Consider the following 19,116-nt stretch of genomic DNA (forward strand, 5'->3'; position numbering starts at 1 on the left):
CTGGGTCTAGGCTAGCTCTGCAGCTGGCACACACCAGGGCGCTGGGCCAGTCCCCGCCCTGCTCCAGGCCTCAGGTTCCCTCTCTGGAAAGGGGGTTGATGATCGAAGATGAAGGTGCGACCCCTTTTGGGAGCTTGACTCCCCACCCACACCTGAGTGAGCAGGGCTGCCAGAGACCAGCGGAGGGGGACACGTCCCCCTGGGGGCTTTGTGGCTCAGTCCGGTCCCCAGTGGACAATTACGTCCCGGTCAGCAGAGAGGCCAAGCACTGCATGGGCCATGGCGACCGACCTGCCCCTGTGCTCCCAGACACGGTCACTGCAGCACAGGGCCGAGGCACCCCGGGGAGGGAAACCTGCCCTGCTGCTGTGCTTGCTCTGGAAGGTAAACTGAGGCCTTGGCATGCCAGGGCCACTCTGCCAGCAACCACGCACTGGCCACACACCATGAACCTCCAGCTTACATTCAGGAAGCCGGCCATTCCCAGGGAACCTGTGGGTTTTCCTAGAGGACATCACAGCACGGAGCCGAGCGCCCCTCCCTGGGGTTCCAATGAGCCATCGCTGAGAAATGCGGCCGCGGGCCCCTCCCTCCCCGTGGGTCACCCTTGCTCAGAGCCTGGAAGCTCTTCAGGGCAGGGACCATGTCTCTGTTTGGTTCTGTGCAGCACCTGGCCCAGTGGGACAAGCAGGGAGCTGGGTCTCCATGGAGCTGGGAGAACCTCAGAGGTTTCTCTTCACAGGGGCTTGCGGGAACCTCTCTCCTGGGGGTCACAATGCCTGGGAGCTGCCCCCCGCAACCAAGTTTTGCATTTGAAGAGCCCCCAGCAAAGGTCAAAACAAAACTTGGCCAAAAATGGTAAAAAAAACAAACCCTTAACTCTGACTAATCCCCACCCCCAGCATCACCCCCCCAAACCCCAGGGCCTCCCCACAGGCTCTGTCTTACTCAGCCTCAGCTCCCCCGTAAAGTGCTGGTGCTCGGCAGCCAGGTGAACGTTTGGGGGTTGTAATAAAAACCCAGGGGAGTTCCAGGCTAGCAGGACCCCCCTCCCCCCAATCTCCCCATTTCATCCTGGTTCAGCCACTTAGAGTCCCCAGCAGAGCGACCTGGGGCAGGTGAGCTCCCACCCCCACCCCACGGCAGATCCGTTCCTCACCCCCGGTTCTGCTGGGGCTTTGTGCTTTACACCCCTCTGCAGCTCCGGGATTGTCCCGGGGTTGGGCTGAGGAGCTGGGAGAAGGCAAGGGGAATGCGGCGCTCATCCCAGCAGGGCAGGGCAAGGCAGGGCAGGGTGGGGTGGGCCCTGGCACCCCCCCAGGGGACACGCTATGATTCAGCCTCTCGGTTTCGCTCCTCGGAGCCAGCGTCCAAGGGGAGCGAAAACGCCAGCTCAGCAGGGAGGAGCAAGTGCGTGGCTGGCTCCCGGAGCCAGTGCTGGGGAACGGCGTCCCACTGCCCGCCCTGGGAGCGCAGCACCCAGCACAGGCACCAGCTTGCCTCCATCATTCACGGTTACAGCAAAGCAACGTGCACCGCCCTGGCCCCAAGCCGCTGACACCGCGGCACAGGGAGCTCCCACTCCTGTCCTGCTGCTAGCACTCGCCCCCAACCCCGTATGGGGCACGGACGGTCCCACCATTGCAGCAGCTCCCTGCGCCCTAACGTGGGGTGCTGCGAGTAACGATGAGGGCCAGCCCCTGACCACGTCTCCTGGCCCTGCCTCATCCCCAGCCCTGCCTCTGAGCCAGCTCCCCTGGCCAGGCTAGTGATGTGGTGGCCACCCGTATGCTCCCCATGTTCTGGGGATAGGCAGGGCCCTGCCCCCTCCCCTAGCATAGATAGAGCAGCCTCGAGGCTGCTGGGGAGCAGAGAATTGGCAGCCCCTGTCCCCCAGTCTGCCCCATGGGCCCTGGAGAGCAGAAAATATCTTGAGCACAGTGGGTTCCACCTCCCAGATGGGCAGGGGGGGCTGGTAACTGCTCCCCGCCCCCGGACACAGGGCCAGGGGAGGCAGCAGACACTGGGACTCACGGGGAGTGCGGCCGGCAGAGATCGCATCCAGGAAGGGGAACACGTCCATGCAGGTTTGAGCCCCCAGTATCAGGCTGAAGCATAGGGACCCGGCTGCTCACTCCTGAGGGGAAGGGGAAGGGTCCCCAGAGCTGCAGCGGGGCAGGCTGGGGCAGGGTGGGGCTCAGCGCTCTCCCAGCGACGGCCAAGTTACCACATTTCCCCTTGGCCCGTTGAAAACCAAGCACCCAAACCAGAGGCCAGCGCTGGCCCTGCTCCCGAGGCTGGGCCCTTGGCTCCCACCACCGACCGACCAGCCCACGTCTCCCAGGCCACTGCAGAGCCCCGGGCAGGGGAGGGGCCACGCACAGCGGGTGGGGCAGGGAACAGGCCACACTGGTTATAGCCTCCGCCCAGGCACAGGTGAGTCAGATGTTTGTGAGTCTGGGAGGGGCCACCTCCCCTCCCCCACGCCGTGGCTCATCCCCCAAGAGGGTGGCAAAGAGCCGCTGGGCCTGCCTGTGCCCAGCCTGCGCCGGGGCGGGGCCTGGAGATCAGAGGGGCCAAGCGCCCAGAGCTGCCTTGGGACCAGCCTTCAGCTGGCTCTCACGGAGCACCCGGGAACTGGAGCCCATGCGGGGGGGCCACTGCACCCCCTGGCTTGAAGTGGAGCCCATTATCTCCAGGGTTTAGTTTGGGTCAGTGGCTCTCAGCACCCCTGCTCTGGACACATTTGACACCCAGCAATGCCACTGCCTGGCACCGGTGCTGGGCCAGGGGCCCAACAGCCCCCCAGGAGGGTCGCAGCCAGCAGGGCCTGCAGGAAGGGAATGCAGCTCAAAGGGGCTGCCTTCTGCGCCAGCCAGAGAGAGGTGTGAAGGGGGCCACTCCCCTCGGCCCCAAGCCCCCCAGCCCTGCCCTGCGGGACCCCTCCAGGGCCAGAGCAATTCCTGCCCTGCCCTGAGTGCCTCCCAGTGCTCTGCAGGGAGCAGCCATATTGCCAGCTCCTCCCGGGCGGGACCCTGGCATCTCTCCAGGCCCGGTTCCCCCACGTGGGGAGTCCCAGGGCAGCGCTGCCTGGCTGCAAAGCACATCCCCCGAATCCCACCAGGAGCAGGAGCCTGCCCCACGAGAGCCCCCTAGCTCCCCGCCTCGTTCCCTACAGCAGCTCCTCCCAGGCGTGGGGCTCCCTGCCCCCCCTTCCCCACGAGCGGTGCGGCGCAGTGGGGCTCAGGGTGATACACCCCAGCCACAGCAACCTTCCCCACCTGCTCTCAAGGCTCACAGCGCCACCTCGTGGGAGCAGTGGGAACCCGGGGCCAGGTCTCAATCTCACACTGTTCTGCGGGGATGGGCCGGGGCGGGGGGCAATGGATAATTGATCTGTGGGGAGCTGAGTCCCCACCGCCCCACCAGGCAGGTGCTGTTCTGCCCCCAGCAGTCCCTGCTCCTGGGTAGCTGCCAGGGCTCTGGCATTCTCCAGTGGGGTGAGGGTCGGCCTCACACCCCGCTGCTCGTGTTCGCTCTCCTGCCCCCTCCGGCTCTGCTGTGCCCAGGCTGGGTGATGGGGTAGGACGTAGGGGCACCGTGGGGCCATGCTGCCAGGTGCAGGCGTCTAGCAGCTAGTGGCACCGCGACAGCTCAGAGGTGAGACACTGGGGAAGGGGGCCCCCTTCACTGTTAAGGCCAAAGGGACCATTACACCCGTAGTAAGATGAGGCCTTGAAACATAAACCCTTGGGATCGGAGACCTGGTCTGAGGCCTGAGGAAAGGAATGGTCAAGACTTTGCTAACATAAAGCAAAGTTCAGCTGTGAGCCAGAGACAGGCCCAGCTCGCAGAAGCTGGCAAGGGAAGGGCTGATGCTGCCCAAATACACATACCTGAAAAGTGCTGGACAGAGAGATATACACATGTGCCCTGATGGTACCAGAACCCGCCGATACCTGCACATTCCACAGAGATAACAAGGACAGGGGCAAAGGGGAATACGATGGATAGTGTTGTTTTGTTCGAACCAACATGAGGTGAGAGGCAGAACCGTACTGCGTAGGGGGGTTGCACCTCAATACATCAGGAGAGACGTGTAACTTGTTTGTACCTGTGGATAAGAATGCATCCCTGGGCGGTGTCTTTGTCCGGCCAAGGGGACAGTGGAGTGTCCCGCCACTGACTGAGCTGTGTCCATTGTCAGGGAGCACATATGTATGAGCAGAACTGTAGACATCTGATCAGGGGAGCTAGAGACTGTTTCGTTTGACAATGAACCCGGCCGGGTGCCTTCGTACCTTATCGGAGTCTGTGGCCATTGTGGGGTCTCTCGGCGTCTGCTGTGCCAGCGATCTGCGCAGGGCCGGGGCAGCACACAGCAGGAACACGCACGCAGCTGACTGTTATCAACATGGGATAGAGCAGAGCACCACGCCGGCGGCATATGGCAACACTGGTGACCCCGCCATGACAACAGCACCCATCAGGCCTGACCTGCACCACACAGACCGGAGAATCCCACCCAGTGACTCCTGCACCAAGTTCAGGGACTGGTAGGACAAGGGCAGGTCGGTCGCTATGGCCCATGTGGTGCTTGACCTCTCTGCTGAGCGGGGGTGGAGCTGTTGCACTGCCCTTAAAACAACCCCCCCCACACACCCCCAGCATGGACTTAAAGCCTCTGCGTGACGGAGAATCTGCCACATCCCCTGGAGAACCAGCCCCAGCCCCTCTAGGCCCAGCGTCCTTGGTCCGGGGGGAGGTAGTTACAACCCATGATCCATTCGCCTCTCAGCCTGCGAGGGGGTTTCCCAGACCACGGGTCCTTCTCCCAGCTCTTCTCAACTCCCATCCCCAGCCTGGCCCCAGAACCAGAGCCGGTATCAGCTGAGGGCTTCCCAGCCCACCCAGAGAGGGAATCACAGCCCAGCAGCCGTGCAGGGAGGCCCAGGCAGCAAGGAAAGGACCCATCCGGATTTTATTAAAGTTTAGCACAAATATAAAAAGGAATCGTCCAAGGCAGGAACCATTAAATTAATGGAGAATAACCTCACCAAGGGCTGGTCTCGCGAGAGACGCCAAAGCACTCGGGGTGGCCGAGTGCCACCAGGCAGCCCCAGCGCCACAGGCTGCCAGCTGCAGCTAATGTGCAGCCCCTGGACCAGGGGGCAGCTGCCTCCCTCGCCATGCAAGCAGCCACCGCTCCAATGTAGCTCGGGAACGAGTTTAGTGGGGCTCCTCCATAGGCCCTGAACTGCTGAGAGATTTACACACACCGTAACCACCACTGCACAAGGCACTGTTCAGTGGTGTGCCGGACAAAAACCCAGGGCTGGAACGCCAGGGGGCTGCAGCTCAGGGTGGAGGGGCACTGGGGGCTGGGGTAGGACTGGGCCAGCAGGGGGCTGGACTAGGATAGATGGGGAGAGAAGGGGATTTGCCCAGCCCCTGCCCACTGTGTCTGAGCCTCACCGTCCCCTCCACCACCAGAAACGGATCAAGACAACTGAAACCATGTCCGTCCCCATCTGCCCCTCCCCTGCAAGACTGCCAGCCGTGGGGAAGGTTACAGGCAGATCCCAAATGGCTGCAGCGAAGGTTCCCAACTGCCCCCGAACCACAGGGGGAATTTTCTCCTCCAGGCACAGCAGGGGGACGACACAACGGGAGCGATAGTTCAGAGAGCCACAAGGTCTTCACCCCGCATGTGTGTTAGTGACCCAGAGGGGCCATTTCCCATTCACCCCCGCCCCGCCCCACCCCACCCCAAGGAGCCTCGTTATCCAGCCAGGGGGCCCAGCTCAGCAGGGGCTGGTCCTGAGGTTCTCACAAGTTAGCGGGGGGGCGGGGGGGCTCTTATTCAAGTACTGTGAAGTGAGGCCTCATGGGAAGAGCAGGCGACGCTTGGATTGGTTCAGAGGTGCCGGAGCTCAGCCAATGGGATCGAGGGGTCCATGAATTATTTAAGAAAGTTTAGGCACAAAAGGCAAAGGCAGAAAAGTCCCGGCCGGTTGGGATCCCCGGGCACGCCTGTGTTTATACATGGCAGAGCCTGGGGGAGCCCCACGTCCTGCTCCCGGGGTGGGCCTCGCCCCCCAGCTCCCACAGGGAGAGGTTATTTGGGGCCATCAGCCCCCCGGCCCCTTTGGCCTAGACCCAGGTGAGATGATGGGGCTGAAGGGCTGTCGGGGCAGAGACCCGGCTGCAGATGCCACTCGGCCCCTGTGAATGCTGCTCATCGGATCCTCTCTGCAAACAAAAGAAGAGCTACCGTTAGGGGTGGGCGCGGCTGCATCTCGGGGCACTGGGCTAGAAGGGTCTGGTCCCTGTTTCCGGGCCTGTCCCGTCTCAGGAACTGCCCAGGGTGGGCCAGGAGTGCCCAGCACCTCCTCCAAGGGGACTGTCTCGGGCCCCCCGGGCGAGTGCCAAGCATGTGCACCGGGCTGCGGCTGGAGAACCTGGGGCACTGGCGGAGAGGAGTGGAGACTGAAGTGCTGGGCAATCTCTTCTGGGGGCGCAGAGCGTGAGCAGGGAGGCACGGAGCGCGGGCCATGCAGACGGGGTTTAGGCACAAAAGGCAAAGGCAGAAAGGTCCTGGCCCATTGGGATCCCTGGGTGAGCCTGTGTTTATACACAGCAGAGCCTCCGAGGCAGCTCACGGCTCCCCCGGCCTGGATCCAGCGTCCTGCAGACCAGGCGTACTTCTGCAACCGGCAAACGCCGCCTGATCCATCATCTGCTGCGTGGTCCGGAGCTTAGGGGCAAAGCTGCTCTTTCACCCAGGCTCGTGGAGCTGGGGGAGGGCTGGGGGGTGATAACACCCCACCCCCCTCAGTCGTCATGGGCAACGTCAAGGGAAGAAATTCCCAGTTGTGCAGTATGGGGCCTGCCCCCTGCCCCAGGGTCTTGCAGCTCCAGGCCGGGCGGGGAGGGTGGCCGCAGTGACAGCCGTGGACAGCAGAGGCTGCTCACAAGCGCAGGTCATTGCCAGAGCCATGCAGAGGCAGACCCGGCTGGCAGCTGGGATCACACCCGGGCGGGACAGAGGCAGCAGGAAGCAAAGGGGGAGGGAGGAGAGAGCCCAGCCCTGCACAGACACTGGAGCGAGTGGGGGGGAAGCAGGCGCCCTGCAGAGCGGGGTTGGCCAGCCCGCAGACTAGGCCTGGGGGGTGTCGGTCCGAGATGGCGACACCCCACGGGGAGATGGGGGCGCTCAACCCCGCTCAGGATCAGGCCCATAGTGCTGGTGAGAGAGGCTGGGATCCCCCCCCAAGCCATCCCCCACAGCCTCAGCCCTGCCCTGGAGGGTCCCAGCCCGGGGCGGGAGGAGAAGGGCCTCTCCCGAAGGGGGCAGCCAGCGGGGGGCTCTAGTGAGGAGGCAGCCCTGGGGAGCCGGTGGCCAGGCTGTGCTGTCACCCCAGGAGCCACCTGGGCTGTTGCTCCTCTCAGCTCCCTGGGCCCAGCAAGGGCAGTGGGGCTCCTGCTGCGTCCGTGGGGCAAGGGGAGACTGTGGCTGCCCTCCCCCCGCCCCAAGCCTCACAGGCCCTGGGAGGTGGCGGGAACCCGCAGTCAGTAACCTTGGTCGGCTTTGTCCCCTTTGGACTTGGGCTCCTGCCACCACTCAGCGAAAAATCCCTCCTCGTAGTCGCCTTGGCCTTCAAACTCGCTGTCCGCGGGCAGGTCCCGCCCGTCCGGCTCCGCGCCCGCAGCCAGCTCCATCTGCAGCACAGGGAGGGAGACGCCGTCACCGCCCAGGGCAGGCCCGTCCCCGGGCCTTTGCTCAGCTGAGCTGGAGAAGGCCCAGCGGGAAGGGGACAGTCTACCCCTCCCTCCATAGGAACCGGTGCAGGATCGCCCCTGGACTGCACTCTCCAGAGCCCCCCCGGCAGGAGCCGGTGCTGAATCACCCCCCACCCTGTTCTCCAGGGCTTCGGCAGCCTCGTTTCAATGGGCACTGCCCGCTTCTCCCCTGGGGACACCTTTCCAAAGCCACCTGCTTAGACCTGTTCGTATCAGCGAGGGGCACAGGGCTCATTTCCCCCAGCGCCAAAATGCAGCCAGCTCTGGGGCGGGGCCCAGCGGCGCTGGGTGCTGCTATCAAGCAGCCGTTACTGAATCAGCACGGCCCAGGGCTCCCATCCAAACAGCGACGTGGCCCAGCCCTGCTCAGGTCCCTGCCCAAAGGGTTCCAGCAGCAGAAAGCTGAATGGGGGGGGGGCTCCTCTCACCCCAACCCCCACCCCCATCTTCAGCCGCTGCCCCAGCCCCAGCTCACCTCGTCGTCAGCCTGCAGATACTGCTTGGCAAAGTCCAGCAACTTCTTCTGCACGGCCGTCTGGTTGTGATACTGCAGCGCCTCCTGGAGGGGACAGGAGGGGGCACGTCAGCCTCACTGCCGCCCCCGGGGCCAGGAGCAGCTCCCAGGCACAGCCGGCCCCTGGCCAGCGTGGAAAGGGTTAAAGGGTACCAGGACGAGCTGGGCCAGGGCAGCAGGGCACGCTCAGTTCCTGGGCTCAGTTCATCCGGGGGTCCCTGCGCCAGGGTGGGAGGGGAACCCCCCTGCAGGACCCCCAATCAGCCACAAGAGTAGTTCCAGGCTCCCCATCTCCAGGAGCTGGGCTCACCCCCCCTCCCCGGCTCCCCCAGACCCTGAGATGGGGGTTCAGCCTCCCCTGGAGCCGAGGGCTGAGCCCTGCCTGGTCCCAGGAGCCACTGAGGGGCGCCCGGAATCAGCCCTTCCCACAGCGCCCCGGACCCCTCACCGGGCGGGGACTGAAGTCGTCGTCCTCCAGGTGCCAGCGCTCGCGGTAGAACCGATAATAAACCAGGTTCTGCTGCATCACCTCGTCCGCCGGGTCAAAGAGCATGTAGCTGGAGACGCTCTGCACCGCGTTCTTCACGTCGTTCACTGCACCAGAGCCAGGCGTGAGTGGGGGGCGTGGGGCACAGAGACCCCCCCCGCACTGCACCAGAGCCAGGCGTGAGTGGGGGGCGTGGGGCACAGAGACCCCCCCACACACACTGCACCAGAGCCAGGCGTGAGTGGGGGGCGTGGGGCACAGAGACCCCCCCACACACTGCACCAGAGCCAGGCGTGAGTGGGGGGCGTGGGGCACAGAGACCCCCACACACACACTGCACCAGAGCCAGGCGTGAGTGGGGGGCGTGGGGCACAGAGACCCCACCCCACACACTGCACCAGAGCCAGGCGTGAGTGGGGGGCGTGGGGCACAGAGACCCCCACACACACTGCACCAGAGCCAGGCGTGAGTGGGGGGGTGGGGCACAGAGACCCCCCCACACACACACACTGCACCAGAGCCAGGCGTGAGTGGGGGGGTGGGGCACAGAGACCCCCACACACACTGCACCAGAGCCAGGCGTGAGTGGGGGGCGTGGGGCACAGAGACCCCCCCACACACTGCACCAGAGCCAGGCGTGAGTGGGGGGCGTGGGGCACAGAGACACCCCCCACTGCACGAGAACCAAGTGGAGGGGGCCATGAGTGGGGGGCATGGGGCAGAGAGAGAACCCCCTTTGCATAAGGACAAGGACCCCCCAATATGAGGCCTCTCTGATCCTAACCCCTCACAGCACAACGGGCCATGGGGCAAGGCCCCCCACTCCAGACAGACGAGGGGCACCCCTCCCACAGCATTGAGGGGTTGTGGGGCAGGGCGACCCCCAATAGGAGAGAGGCTCTGAGGTGCTCAGGTGCTGGCTGCAGATGGAGGGGGTGAAAACAGGCAAGGGTGCATGGAGGGGGAATCAAGCCCCTGCCCCCCGACTGCCCACCCAGTCTGCCCCCCCGCCCCCGCCCCCGCGAGGGCCAGCGAACCAGGACGCGGCCCCGGGGACTCACGCTTGTAATAGGCAAACTGCAGGTAGTGGTACATGGTGGCCACAAACTTCTCCACAAAGTACCCGCCCACGTTGGGCGTCAGGTCGGCCTCGCAGTCCACCTTGCACTGCAGCACGTCCACGAAGTGATCTGGGAGGAAACACCCGTCACGCCGGCCCGGCATCCCCAGGCCCCGGCCGCCCTCCGCTGCTGCCCAGGGAGACGAGCCCCCCAGCGGCTGATGGTGGGATAACCTGCTGCACAGGGAAGTTTCTCCCTGACCCATCACTTATGGGGCAGCTTGTGCCACAGTGCAAGAGGCTCATCTCTCTGCCACGCCTCTGGGATTTCTAGGACCGGCTGGGTTGAACCCCCCCCACCCCCCCCTCGCTGTTCCCTCCAGCCAGGCAAACGGCCCATGTCCCTGCCCTTTACATCAGAGTGGCCAGGCGGGGTCAGACCCAGGGTCCCTCCAGCCCAGTGTCCTGTCTGCCGACTGTGGCCAGTGCCAGGTGCCCCAGAGGGAATGAACAGAGCAGGGAATCGTCAGTGACCCCTCCCCTGCCGCCCATTCCCAGCTTCTGGCAAATGGAGGCTCAGGACAATCCCTGCCTGTCCTGGCTAATACCCATTGTATGGACTGATCCTTTGAGGGTGGGGGGATGGGAACGCCCCCCTCCCTGAACCCAGCCCCGGAGACAGACTCCTCTGCGCATCCCGGGAGCACATGTAACCTAGGCAGCAGTAGGCTGAGCTCCCTGGGCTCCCCACGAGGGCCCCATCCTCAGCCCCACCCTAGGGGGCATCCGGCTACAGACAGACTGAGCCCTACCCCCACCTCACATCACGCCACCTGCCCCCGGGGACCCACACGCGTGTGTGAATGGGAAACAGGCGGCTCGGGGGACACAGAGGTTTCCATCACCTCTTGGCCATTTCTCCCCAGCACCCAGCAGCAGAGCCTGCCCCGTGGCTCCGTGAGGTGCCCCCACCCGCCGCAGGCCCAGGGATGGGCCCCCCACCTGCAATAGCCGGGTAGAAGTCCTTGAACTCCCGCAGCTCGTAGGCGCCCTCGCAGCCGGCCAGGCAGTTCTCGTAGGCTTTGTAATACTCCGCCAGCGCATGCTCCATGTCTGCGATGCTGCTCCGGAAATCCCCACTGTTATACAGCTTCACAGAGCGCACGAACGCCGTCTGCAGGGATCGGAACAGCCCCGCGTCACGGGTGGGTCCCCGCCAGGCCCTCACCGCAGCGGGAAAGGGGGCAGACCCAGCCCCTCAGCCTTCTCCTCCTGCTCAGCACGAGGGCCGGGGCTTTGACTGGGGCTGCCTGGAATTCAGCCCTGGGCAGAAGGCCCTGCCCCAGGCCCAGGTAGCACAGAATCAGGGACTCTCAGGGTTGGAAGGGACCTCAGGAGGTATCTAGTCCAACCCCCTGCTACACTGACGAGTCCCTCTTGATTTCTGTATCACTCGAGTTCCTCTTGATGACTCAGTGGTTCGAAGCCTGGTGAGTAAAGTCATCACCGGCGCCTTGCGTTCTGCACGGGCTGAATTCCCAGCAGGGCCCAGCTTGAGCACAAACCGCCCCAGCTGTCTGCAGGACAGCAGCCCCCGGGGACGCTCTGGATGACAGCAGCGGGGACGGGACAGACATGAGCACAGCAGCCTCCTAGGTAACCCAGATCCTGCCCCCAGCGCGGGCTGGAGAGCACCCAGAAGTGTCGCGGTCTGAGCAGACAGCTGGTCCGAAGCTCGACGCCAGCACAGCTGGGGCTGCACGAAGTTCTCCTGGTGTCCTGGGCCGGCAGGTCCCAGTGTGAACGCCCTCTGCTGGGAGCTGCGCACACCTACACAAGGGCTGCATCTGGCTCCCGGCATCAGCCTGGGACCAGGCCGCCACCACCTGTTTCCCGGGGGTGTTCCAGCCTAGCTCCCCACCCCGCGCCGGAGACGTGGATTTCTGCGACGCTGATCGAGGAGCAGACAGGGCCTCCGAGCAGAGCCCGGGAAATACGGGTGTAACCTCGGGCAGCGAACGCCTCCCTCCCCGTGGTCCTGCCACAGATGGGAGCTCACGGGACAGGGCCCAGCACGGCCCCTCCTGCTGCTCTGAAAGCAACAGCTTCACAGTTACCGCTGACCCCCGGGGGGCCGAGGGGAGGGAGCGAGGCTCAGACAGACCAGAGCCCACTCGTTAAACAGCTCCTGGGCCGGGCACGATGCAGAGATAATCCATCGAAGCTTCCTCCCCAGATCATCCTTGAGGCACCCCAGACCTGACCTGCAGCCCCCCATTCCAGGCATGGTCACCCCTCACCCAGCTCCGTCAGTGTCCTCGCTCCTGGCCCACAGCTCTGCTGATGCCTCTCAGTCCCGACCCGCATCCCCCTTACCCCAGCCTGCCCCCCGGCGACGCACTCACTTCGTAGGGCTGGGCCTCCAAGTCCACGAGGAACTCGTCCACGTCCAGCATGGTTCTGTAATAGTTCAGGTACTTCAGCGTCATCTCGTGCTTGGGATTCTTCTGCAGGAAGGTGTGAGCGGCAGACACGGCTTTCTCCACCTTATTAGCCTGAGAGAGGGGAGAGTCGCACGACACTGCAGGCCAGGGTCTCGCCCGGCCATCCCAGGGAGCTCAGTCCCGGGTTCACGGCAGCTCCACGTGGGGCTCAGCGTCTCCACGCTGGCCAGCCACCGGCCCAGAAAATCCACACGGCTCCTACTGCCTACACCAAAGCTGGGACTGAGTCATCCCGGCCTAGCTAGCACAGCACAATCCCACAGCCCAGACACAGGGCTTTAAACTCACGTGGCTTCTTCCCCTTCCCACGGGGGGCTAAGCTATCCCAGGATAACACCATTATACCAGTCCAACAGCGTCCACCCCACGGGCTTGTCTGCTTCACCTGCACCGGTGCAGCGACCGAGATACAATCTGGGAGGGCGCACACGGCCCCAGAGGCACTCAGCCAAGGGGCGAGCGGCCAGGGGACGAGTGGAATTGCCGTGTCTGGAGAGATTTCTAAGCAGGGATCGGCACCCGTCTGCTGGTCCCTGCTTTCTAGGCCCCACAGAAACATCTGCTCCTACCGATGTTCTGAAAACATATCCCCTTGTGACATAGGCAAAGAGCCATGATCTCAACCCACCTCTCCTCAATCCCGGCCACTGTATTAGCCCCTAAACCATCCCTCTCCTCCTGGGCTATGCCTCCCCTCCTGGTGTTTCTTTCACATCCCAAGATCATTCCAGACTGAATGCGGGAAAGCAGCTCTCCGGCACTCTGGTCTGGAATACACTGGCTCCTTTATTCGCCCCCGAGTGCTGGGACACGCTCGACCCTCTTGTGCAGAAGGCAGCGCAGCACGCTGCTAATTCTCTGGCTGCTAACCCAGCCGAGATGCAAGTGATCTCACGGGATCGCCAGGCCAAGGCGGCTGGCATAGCTAGCGATGCAAAAGGAGCCCAGCGTGGGTCCAGGGACCTTTCCTGGTAGGAATCAGCCAATGCGGTGCTGGTGCTCGGTGGCGGCTAGGATCAGCAGCAGCAGCCCTGGGGCCAATCTGCCCCCCACCCCCGACCCCTCTGCAGCTCAATAGGAGCTGGAGCTGCTCAGCCCCTTGGCCAATCAGGCCACGTCTGGTTGGGTCCCTAAATATGGAGTCTGGAGTCTAACTTTACCCTCTGGGGTCTGTAATTTTCAGCCAGGTTCCCAAGTGATTCTGGGGCCCAGGTGGCCACAGGTTAGGGGTGTTTCTCAGGTCAGTCACGTCTGATTGCACCTCGGATTGTTCCTGCTCATCGGCCTACAGGCCTCCTGGCTGAGATCTGAAATGGCATTTCTCCACCGTCTCCTACCAGCCGTACTGACTGCCCCAGCGTTACCAAGCCTCGGATTCTGCGGTTCCAGGCTGAGAGTCCCTCAGCCGGAGGTGTGGCTGCTGAGGCTGAGGGGAAAACCTTACATTAGCAGGAAGGACAGACTCTCCCGCTGAGCAGGAGCCTCGTGTCTATGGCCTGGAGGAAATTAGCCAGTAACTCCAAGTGTGCACAAGCGTCCGAGCAAACTGCTGCCTGCCGTCCGTCTGCAAAAGACAGACTCCTCCCAGCACGGCACATGGGAAGGGCAGCTTGGATTCAAACTGGGGCACTTTACACTAGCCTCTCAAAGGAGCCATTTGCACTCCAGGAGCAGTGAAAACGTGTCACTCTGGCAATGGAAAAGCCACCCACAGCATGGCTCACGCGATAGTATTCAATGGGTAAGAACTGCAGGATCAGACCTAATTAATCCTCCCAAACCCCCCCTGCTACCCCCCCCCTTATTATCCCTGCTTTACAGATGGGGAAACTGAGGCACAGAGCGAGGCAACATGACTTGCCCAAGCTTGCACAAGAAGTAGGTGCCAAAGCCAGGAGTAGAACCGAGAGATGCTGACTCCCAAGGTCTTTGCTCAGGCCACTGGACTCACAGCGTCCCCCGGCTTTGCTGGCAAATCCAACAGAAAGAGAAGCTAGAATTGCAGGGCAGAGAAAGGTGGTTGAGTGACTGATGGATCAGTGCGCACAGAGGTCTCCTCCGGCAAACTGCAAAGAAAGAAACTAAGTTTCCTGGTGTCTCCTCCCATTTGCCCCCACCCCCGGGAAAACCCTTTCATCAGCCTGTTCAAATAACTCTTCCTGAGCATGTACAAAACTGGGAGCCCCGGGCAAAACCCTTTGATTCTCCCTTTGCCCTTGTGCTCTTCAAAAGGCTTTAACGTTTCTGCCATGTGGACACTACAGCACACTGGGCCTGGGTATGCCCCAGCACTGGGGCTTCTGGGGAGTTACCCAAAGACCCCCCCCCATGGTAAGCAGACTCCCCATTCCAGCCATGCTGTCGGACAGCAGCACTGGCTACATCTGACCATGAGAAGTGACCACGACCCTTCCCTTGGGCTAGAGGGGAAAACAGACTCTGCCCCAGAAAACACACGTTTTGGAACTTTTCCCTTCTCGGAATGGCAGGGCTGGAGCAGAGGGGGCAGGGCCGAGCTCACAGGGCCAATAGGCCAGTGAAACTGCAAGGAGCAGCAGCCAGCGATGGGTCCAAAACACTGATCTATCCCCCCCCACCCGCCAAGGATCCCTGCAGGGTCTATTGCCCAGGTCTGTGCTCAGCAGTCACCCAGGCTTCTGCTGCTCCTGATACAGGGGACGTGGCATTTGCATTCCTCCCGCAAATCCAAGTCAGGGGGCTTCCTGGCTCCAGCTGTGGGGAGGGCTGGCCAAGGGGGTGGGGAGAAAGGGGAGGAGAAAGGGGGGGGAGAGGAGAAAAGAAAAGACCAGAAGCAACTGGCAAAGGTTTTAACACTCCATCCTGGCGCACGCGAGCTACACGCTGGTCCCAGCTGCTGACACGGAGCCTGCAGCTCCCGCTCGATGTGATGGGGTTGAAAAGCAGCACAGATTGTGAAAAGGAAACAATGACACATCACATGACGCACACGGCTGCTGGCCGGTCCCCTTGCAGCAGTGGGATGGGTGCCCCTTAAACCCACTGGGCAAAGCACTCGGAAACACCCCGAATGCCACATTGCTGCTCCGGCTGGGAAGGGAACACACTGCGCCAGAACTCCAGCCTGGGGACCGGCTCACATTCACACAAGCCCAGAGACACTAAGGGGGGAGGGCACCCAGGCACAGCCCAGAGCTTGGTCTCTGCCCGGCACCTGGCTCCTGTGGAACCCACAGATGCCAAGGGCAGAAGGGGCCATCGCGATCATCCGCTGACCCGAGTGCCCTGCAAGGATTTATTATCTGATAAATGCCCACAACGTGCTCTGGGTGGACGAGATGCAGGGCGCAGATGTTGCCCCCTGCCTGGAGAAGCCAAAGGCCCCAGTCCTGCAAACCCTCAGACGAGCAGTGCCCGAGACTCCAGGAGGCCAGGGCCGGCTCTAGGAACTGCTGGGCCCGATTCGAATATCCGGCGGCGGTCCGGGTCTTCGCCGGCAAGGGGTCCTTCACTTGCTCCGGGTCTTCCGTGGCACTGAAGGATCCCCCGCCGCCGAAGTGCCGCCAAAGACCCAGACTGCCACCGGGTATGTAAAAAATAATTTAAAATGTAAAAGGTGCCTAAGGCGCAGGGCCCGGTTCCGGGGAATTGGGGGAATCGGCCTAAAGCCGGCCCTGCAGGAGGCCACATGTGTAGCCAATGAGAGGGACTGGGCCAGAGTCGGGGAGACACTGAGCAGGCAGGAGGCCCCAGGAAGGGGTGACAAACCAGGGAAACAACTTGGTGAGAGAGGGGCCGTGAGGCAGAGCAGGAGCCCTGGGGCGGGCAGGCTCCCAGGCACCTGGCCACATACAGGGTGACCAGACATCCCGATTTTATAGGGACAGTCCCGATATTTGGGGCTTTGTCTTATATAGGTGCCTGTCCCCCCCCCCCGTCCCGCTTTTTCACCCTTGCTGGCTGGTCACATCCCTCGCAGCCTGGTTTGAAAATGGATCCCAGTCCCCACCCCCACCCCAAAACACTAACCGCTGTGGCACCAGCCCCGCTGAGGTGCAGGGCCCGGCGGGGACGGTTCAGCCCCGCACCCACGCGAGTCAGTGGAGCCCACGGGGCTGGACAGTGCGCGGAGCTGGCACCACCCCCCCTGCGCGCAGCCTGCGCCCCGGCTCACCTTGAAGAGCGCGTAGTGCAGGTACTGGTAGGGTGCGCGGCGCTGGAAGTCGCGCAGGGTCTCGGCCGGGGGGTAGCGGAGCTGGAAGACGGGCAGGCCGCGCTTGCAGCTCCGCAGGCAGGCGGCGCGCTGCAGAACGTGCCCGAAGAGCTCCAGCTCCCGGCCCCACTCCTCCTCCTCCTGCTCCTGCTGCGCGGCCGCGGGCTGCGCGCCGCCCCCCGCGCACTCCCGGTGGCAGTGCGCCTCGCTGTCCCGCAGCAGGCGGTGCAGGCGCAGGCTGGCCTCCAGCCCGCGGGCGCTCTCCTTCCAGCGCTCCCCCTCGTACTGCTCCAGCGCCGCGGCGTAGGCGCTGTGCAGCGGCACCAGCTCGGAGCGCGGGAACCCGCGGAAGCTGTACTCCTCGTACTGCGCGGCCGCGGCCGCCGCCAGAAGCAGCAGCAGCAGCAGCCGCCGGCCGCCCCGCTCCATGCCCGCCCGGCTCCTCGGCGCAGCGCCGCACGCAGTGGAAGGAGCTGACTCGCCTGGGGAAAGGCGGGGAGTGCAGGAGGCCGGGCCAGGCGGATCCGCGGGGTCTTAGTGCTGCCTCGTCAGCAGCTGGCGGCTGCGCCTTGCACCACTGTGTGCCTTGCACGAGTTTGCTCCTTGCACCAGTGGGCGGCTTTGCACGGGTTTGTTCCTTGCACCAGTGTGTGCCTTGCACGAGTTTGCTCCTTGCACCAGTGGGCGGCTTTGCACGGGTTTGTTCCTTGCACCAGTGTGTGCCTTGCACGAGTTTGCTCCTTGCACACTTTGTGCTTCTGCCCCGACTGGGTGAAACCCTGGCCCCACTGTAGGCAAGGGGATTGTGGCCACTGAATGTCTGTGGCAGGATCTCGCCCACACCCGTTTCTCCCTGGCGCTGTGCCCTGGACGTTGAGTGCAGGACTGGTGCTAGCCCACTGGGGCGATAAGCAGAAATATCTGCCCCCAACACACACAAATAATTCATAGGGGGCCCCCTTGAGCCACCGGGGCCCTAAGGAAGTGCTCAGTCTGCTTATGGCCAGCGCCGGCTCCGATTGAGCATGTGTTGCCTTAGAGGGGACGTTTGCATGGCCGAGCCGCTGCTGCCCAAATCCAGTGCGTCCCTCCCAGCCAGTCATGCCCAAGGAACAGGTGAGTGGCACCGGGAAGGACCCCACTGACTGGTGGGGCCAGACAGTATCTGGGAGCCTGTTCTGTTACTCCCCTTATTACGCTGCCGTGTGAGAGACGACGCTGTGCTCGCCCAGGGACCCAGCCACGCACAGGGACGTGCGGCACGTACAGTATTATATCGGCTCCATCCTCCACCCTCCCGTGCAGCCCACAGTCACAGGCAGGCAGGGGCAGAGCTTTCTGTGCGGGTGCGTGTTAGCTTGAAAAGTGCTGCGCTGGGCTTACGAAGCATTCATGTCAGGGGATCATGGGACTGGCCACAACTGCACAGCCCAGGCGTGACTGCGTAAAGAGCCCAGGGCCGGGCTCCCGGCCCGTCTCGCTAGGGCGGGAATGTTTGTGTCGCTCTGGACAGGGCTGCAGCTGGGACAAAGGGGGTGGAAGCAGCATCTTCAGCTGGGGATAAATCTGAAGGGTGACAGTCACGCAGAGCCAGACCAGGAGCTGTGCCCCACTCCGCTCCTATTTGGAGGCCAGGCCCTGTGCCGTCTCATCTCTCTGCCCAGGGGGTGCGCGTCACCAGAAGCAGAGAGCTGCAGGGCTGTCAGATGGGTGCAGGTGCAAACATTATATATACAATGCCAGCAGCGTGCCATGGGCCTTGCAGACGGGTCTGAAGGCCAGGTCTCTGCCCCAAAGACCTTCCAGTCTGTATGCTGGGCAGTGCCACGGACTGAACACAGAGAGGTGGAGTGATGGCCCAATTAACACCTGATCAGCTGCAGTAGGAGACACGCTACTGGGGGGAAAAAACAGTGCTTCTCTCTCCACACCGCCGCAGAGAGAGGAAGTTCCCCGCAACCTCTCTCTTCCCTAGGCCTAAACTTGTAAAGCCAAGAATCCGTCAGCCTTGCAGACAACTAAGGGACTTGCTAACTCCAGCAGTGAACAACAAGCTTCTGTCTGGATCCTTGTTCCCATCTGTTGAGGACCAGTGGGTCCCATCCCAGTTCCTAGATGTCTATTCTGTATCCAGGACGTGCAGAGCGCACTTAACGGTGGTGACCGCCGTTCGCAGATCAGCTTGTGGAAGGCAGAGATGCCTGCAATGGTCTGATGTGCATTTGGTAAATAGGACACCAGCCATTCCTAATTCATTATCATTTGCACTTAACACCTTTCCTCAGCAGGTTTAAAAGGGTTAGAAATTGCTATTAATAATTATTCATTTGCTGTATTTATTACTCCTGACTGATAACGACCGATCCTAGAATCGTAGCACTGGAAGGGGCCTCGAGAGGTCTAGTCCCATCCCCTGCACTGGCGGCAGGACTAAGGATTATCGAGACCATCCCTGACAGGGGTTTGTCCAGCCTGGTCCAAAAAATCTCCAGTGATGGAGATTCCACAACCTCCCTGGGCAATTTATTCTAATGCTTAACCACCCTGACAGGAAGT

General features: G+C 62.7%; 1 protein-coding gene across 1 annotated transcript; it reads right to left on the bottom strand.

The window, feature by feature from the left end:
• Window positions 1-4,962: 4,962 nt before the first annotated feature.
• P3H4 (prolyl 3-hydroxylase family member 4 (inactive)) lies at window positions 4,963-17,055 on the bottom strand. Its single transcript, XM_039516246.1, has 8 exons — window positions 16,522-17,055; window positions 12,270-12,419; window positions 10,867-11,038; window positions 9,866-9,994; window positions 8,766-8,911; window positions 8,279-8,362; window positions 7,581-7,722; window positions 4,963-6,252 (listed from the first exon to the last, which is right to left on the bottom strand). Exons 1-8 carry the CDS (start codon window positions 16,987-16,989, stop codon window positions 6,239-6,241), a joined length of 1,305 nt encoding a protein of 434 aa, XP_039372180.1. The 5' UTR covers window positions 16,990-17,055; the 3' UTR covers window positions 4,963-6,238.
• Between the last annotated feature and the right edge of the window lie 2,061 nt (window positions 17,056-19,116).

Source organism: Mauremys reevesii, linkage group 27, assembly GCF_016161935.1.
Source record: "Mauremys reevesii isolate NIE-2019 linkage group 27, ASM1616193v1, whole genome shotgun sequence".
Classification (NCBI taxonomy): domain Eukaryota; kingdom Metazoa; phylum Chordata; order Testudines; family Geoemydidae; genus Mauremys; species Mauremys reevesii.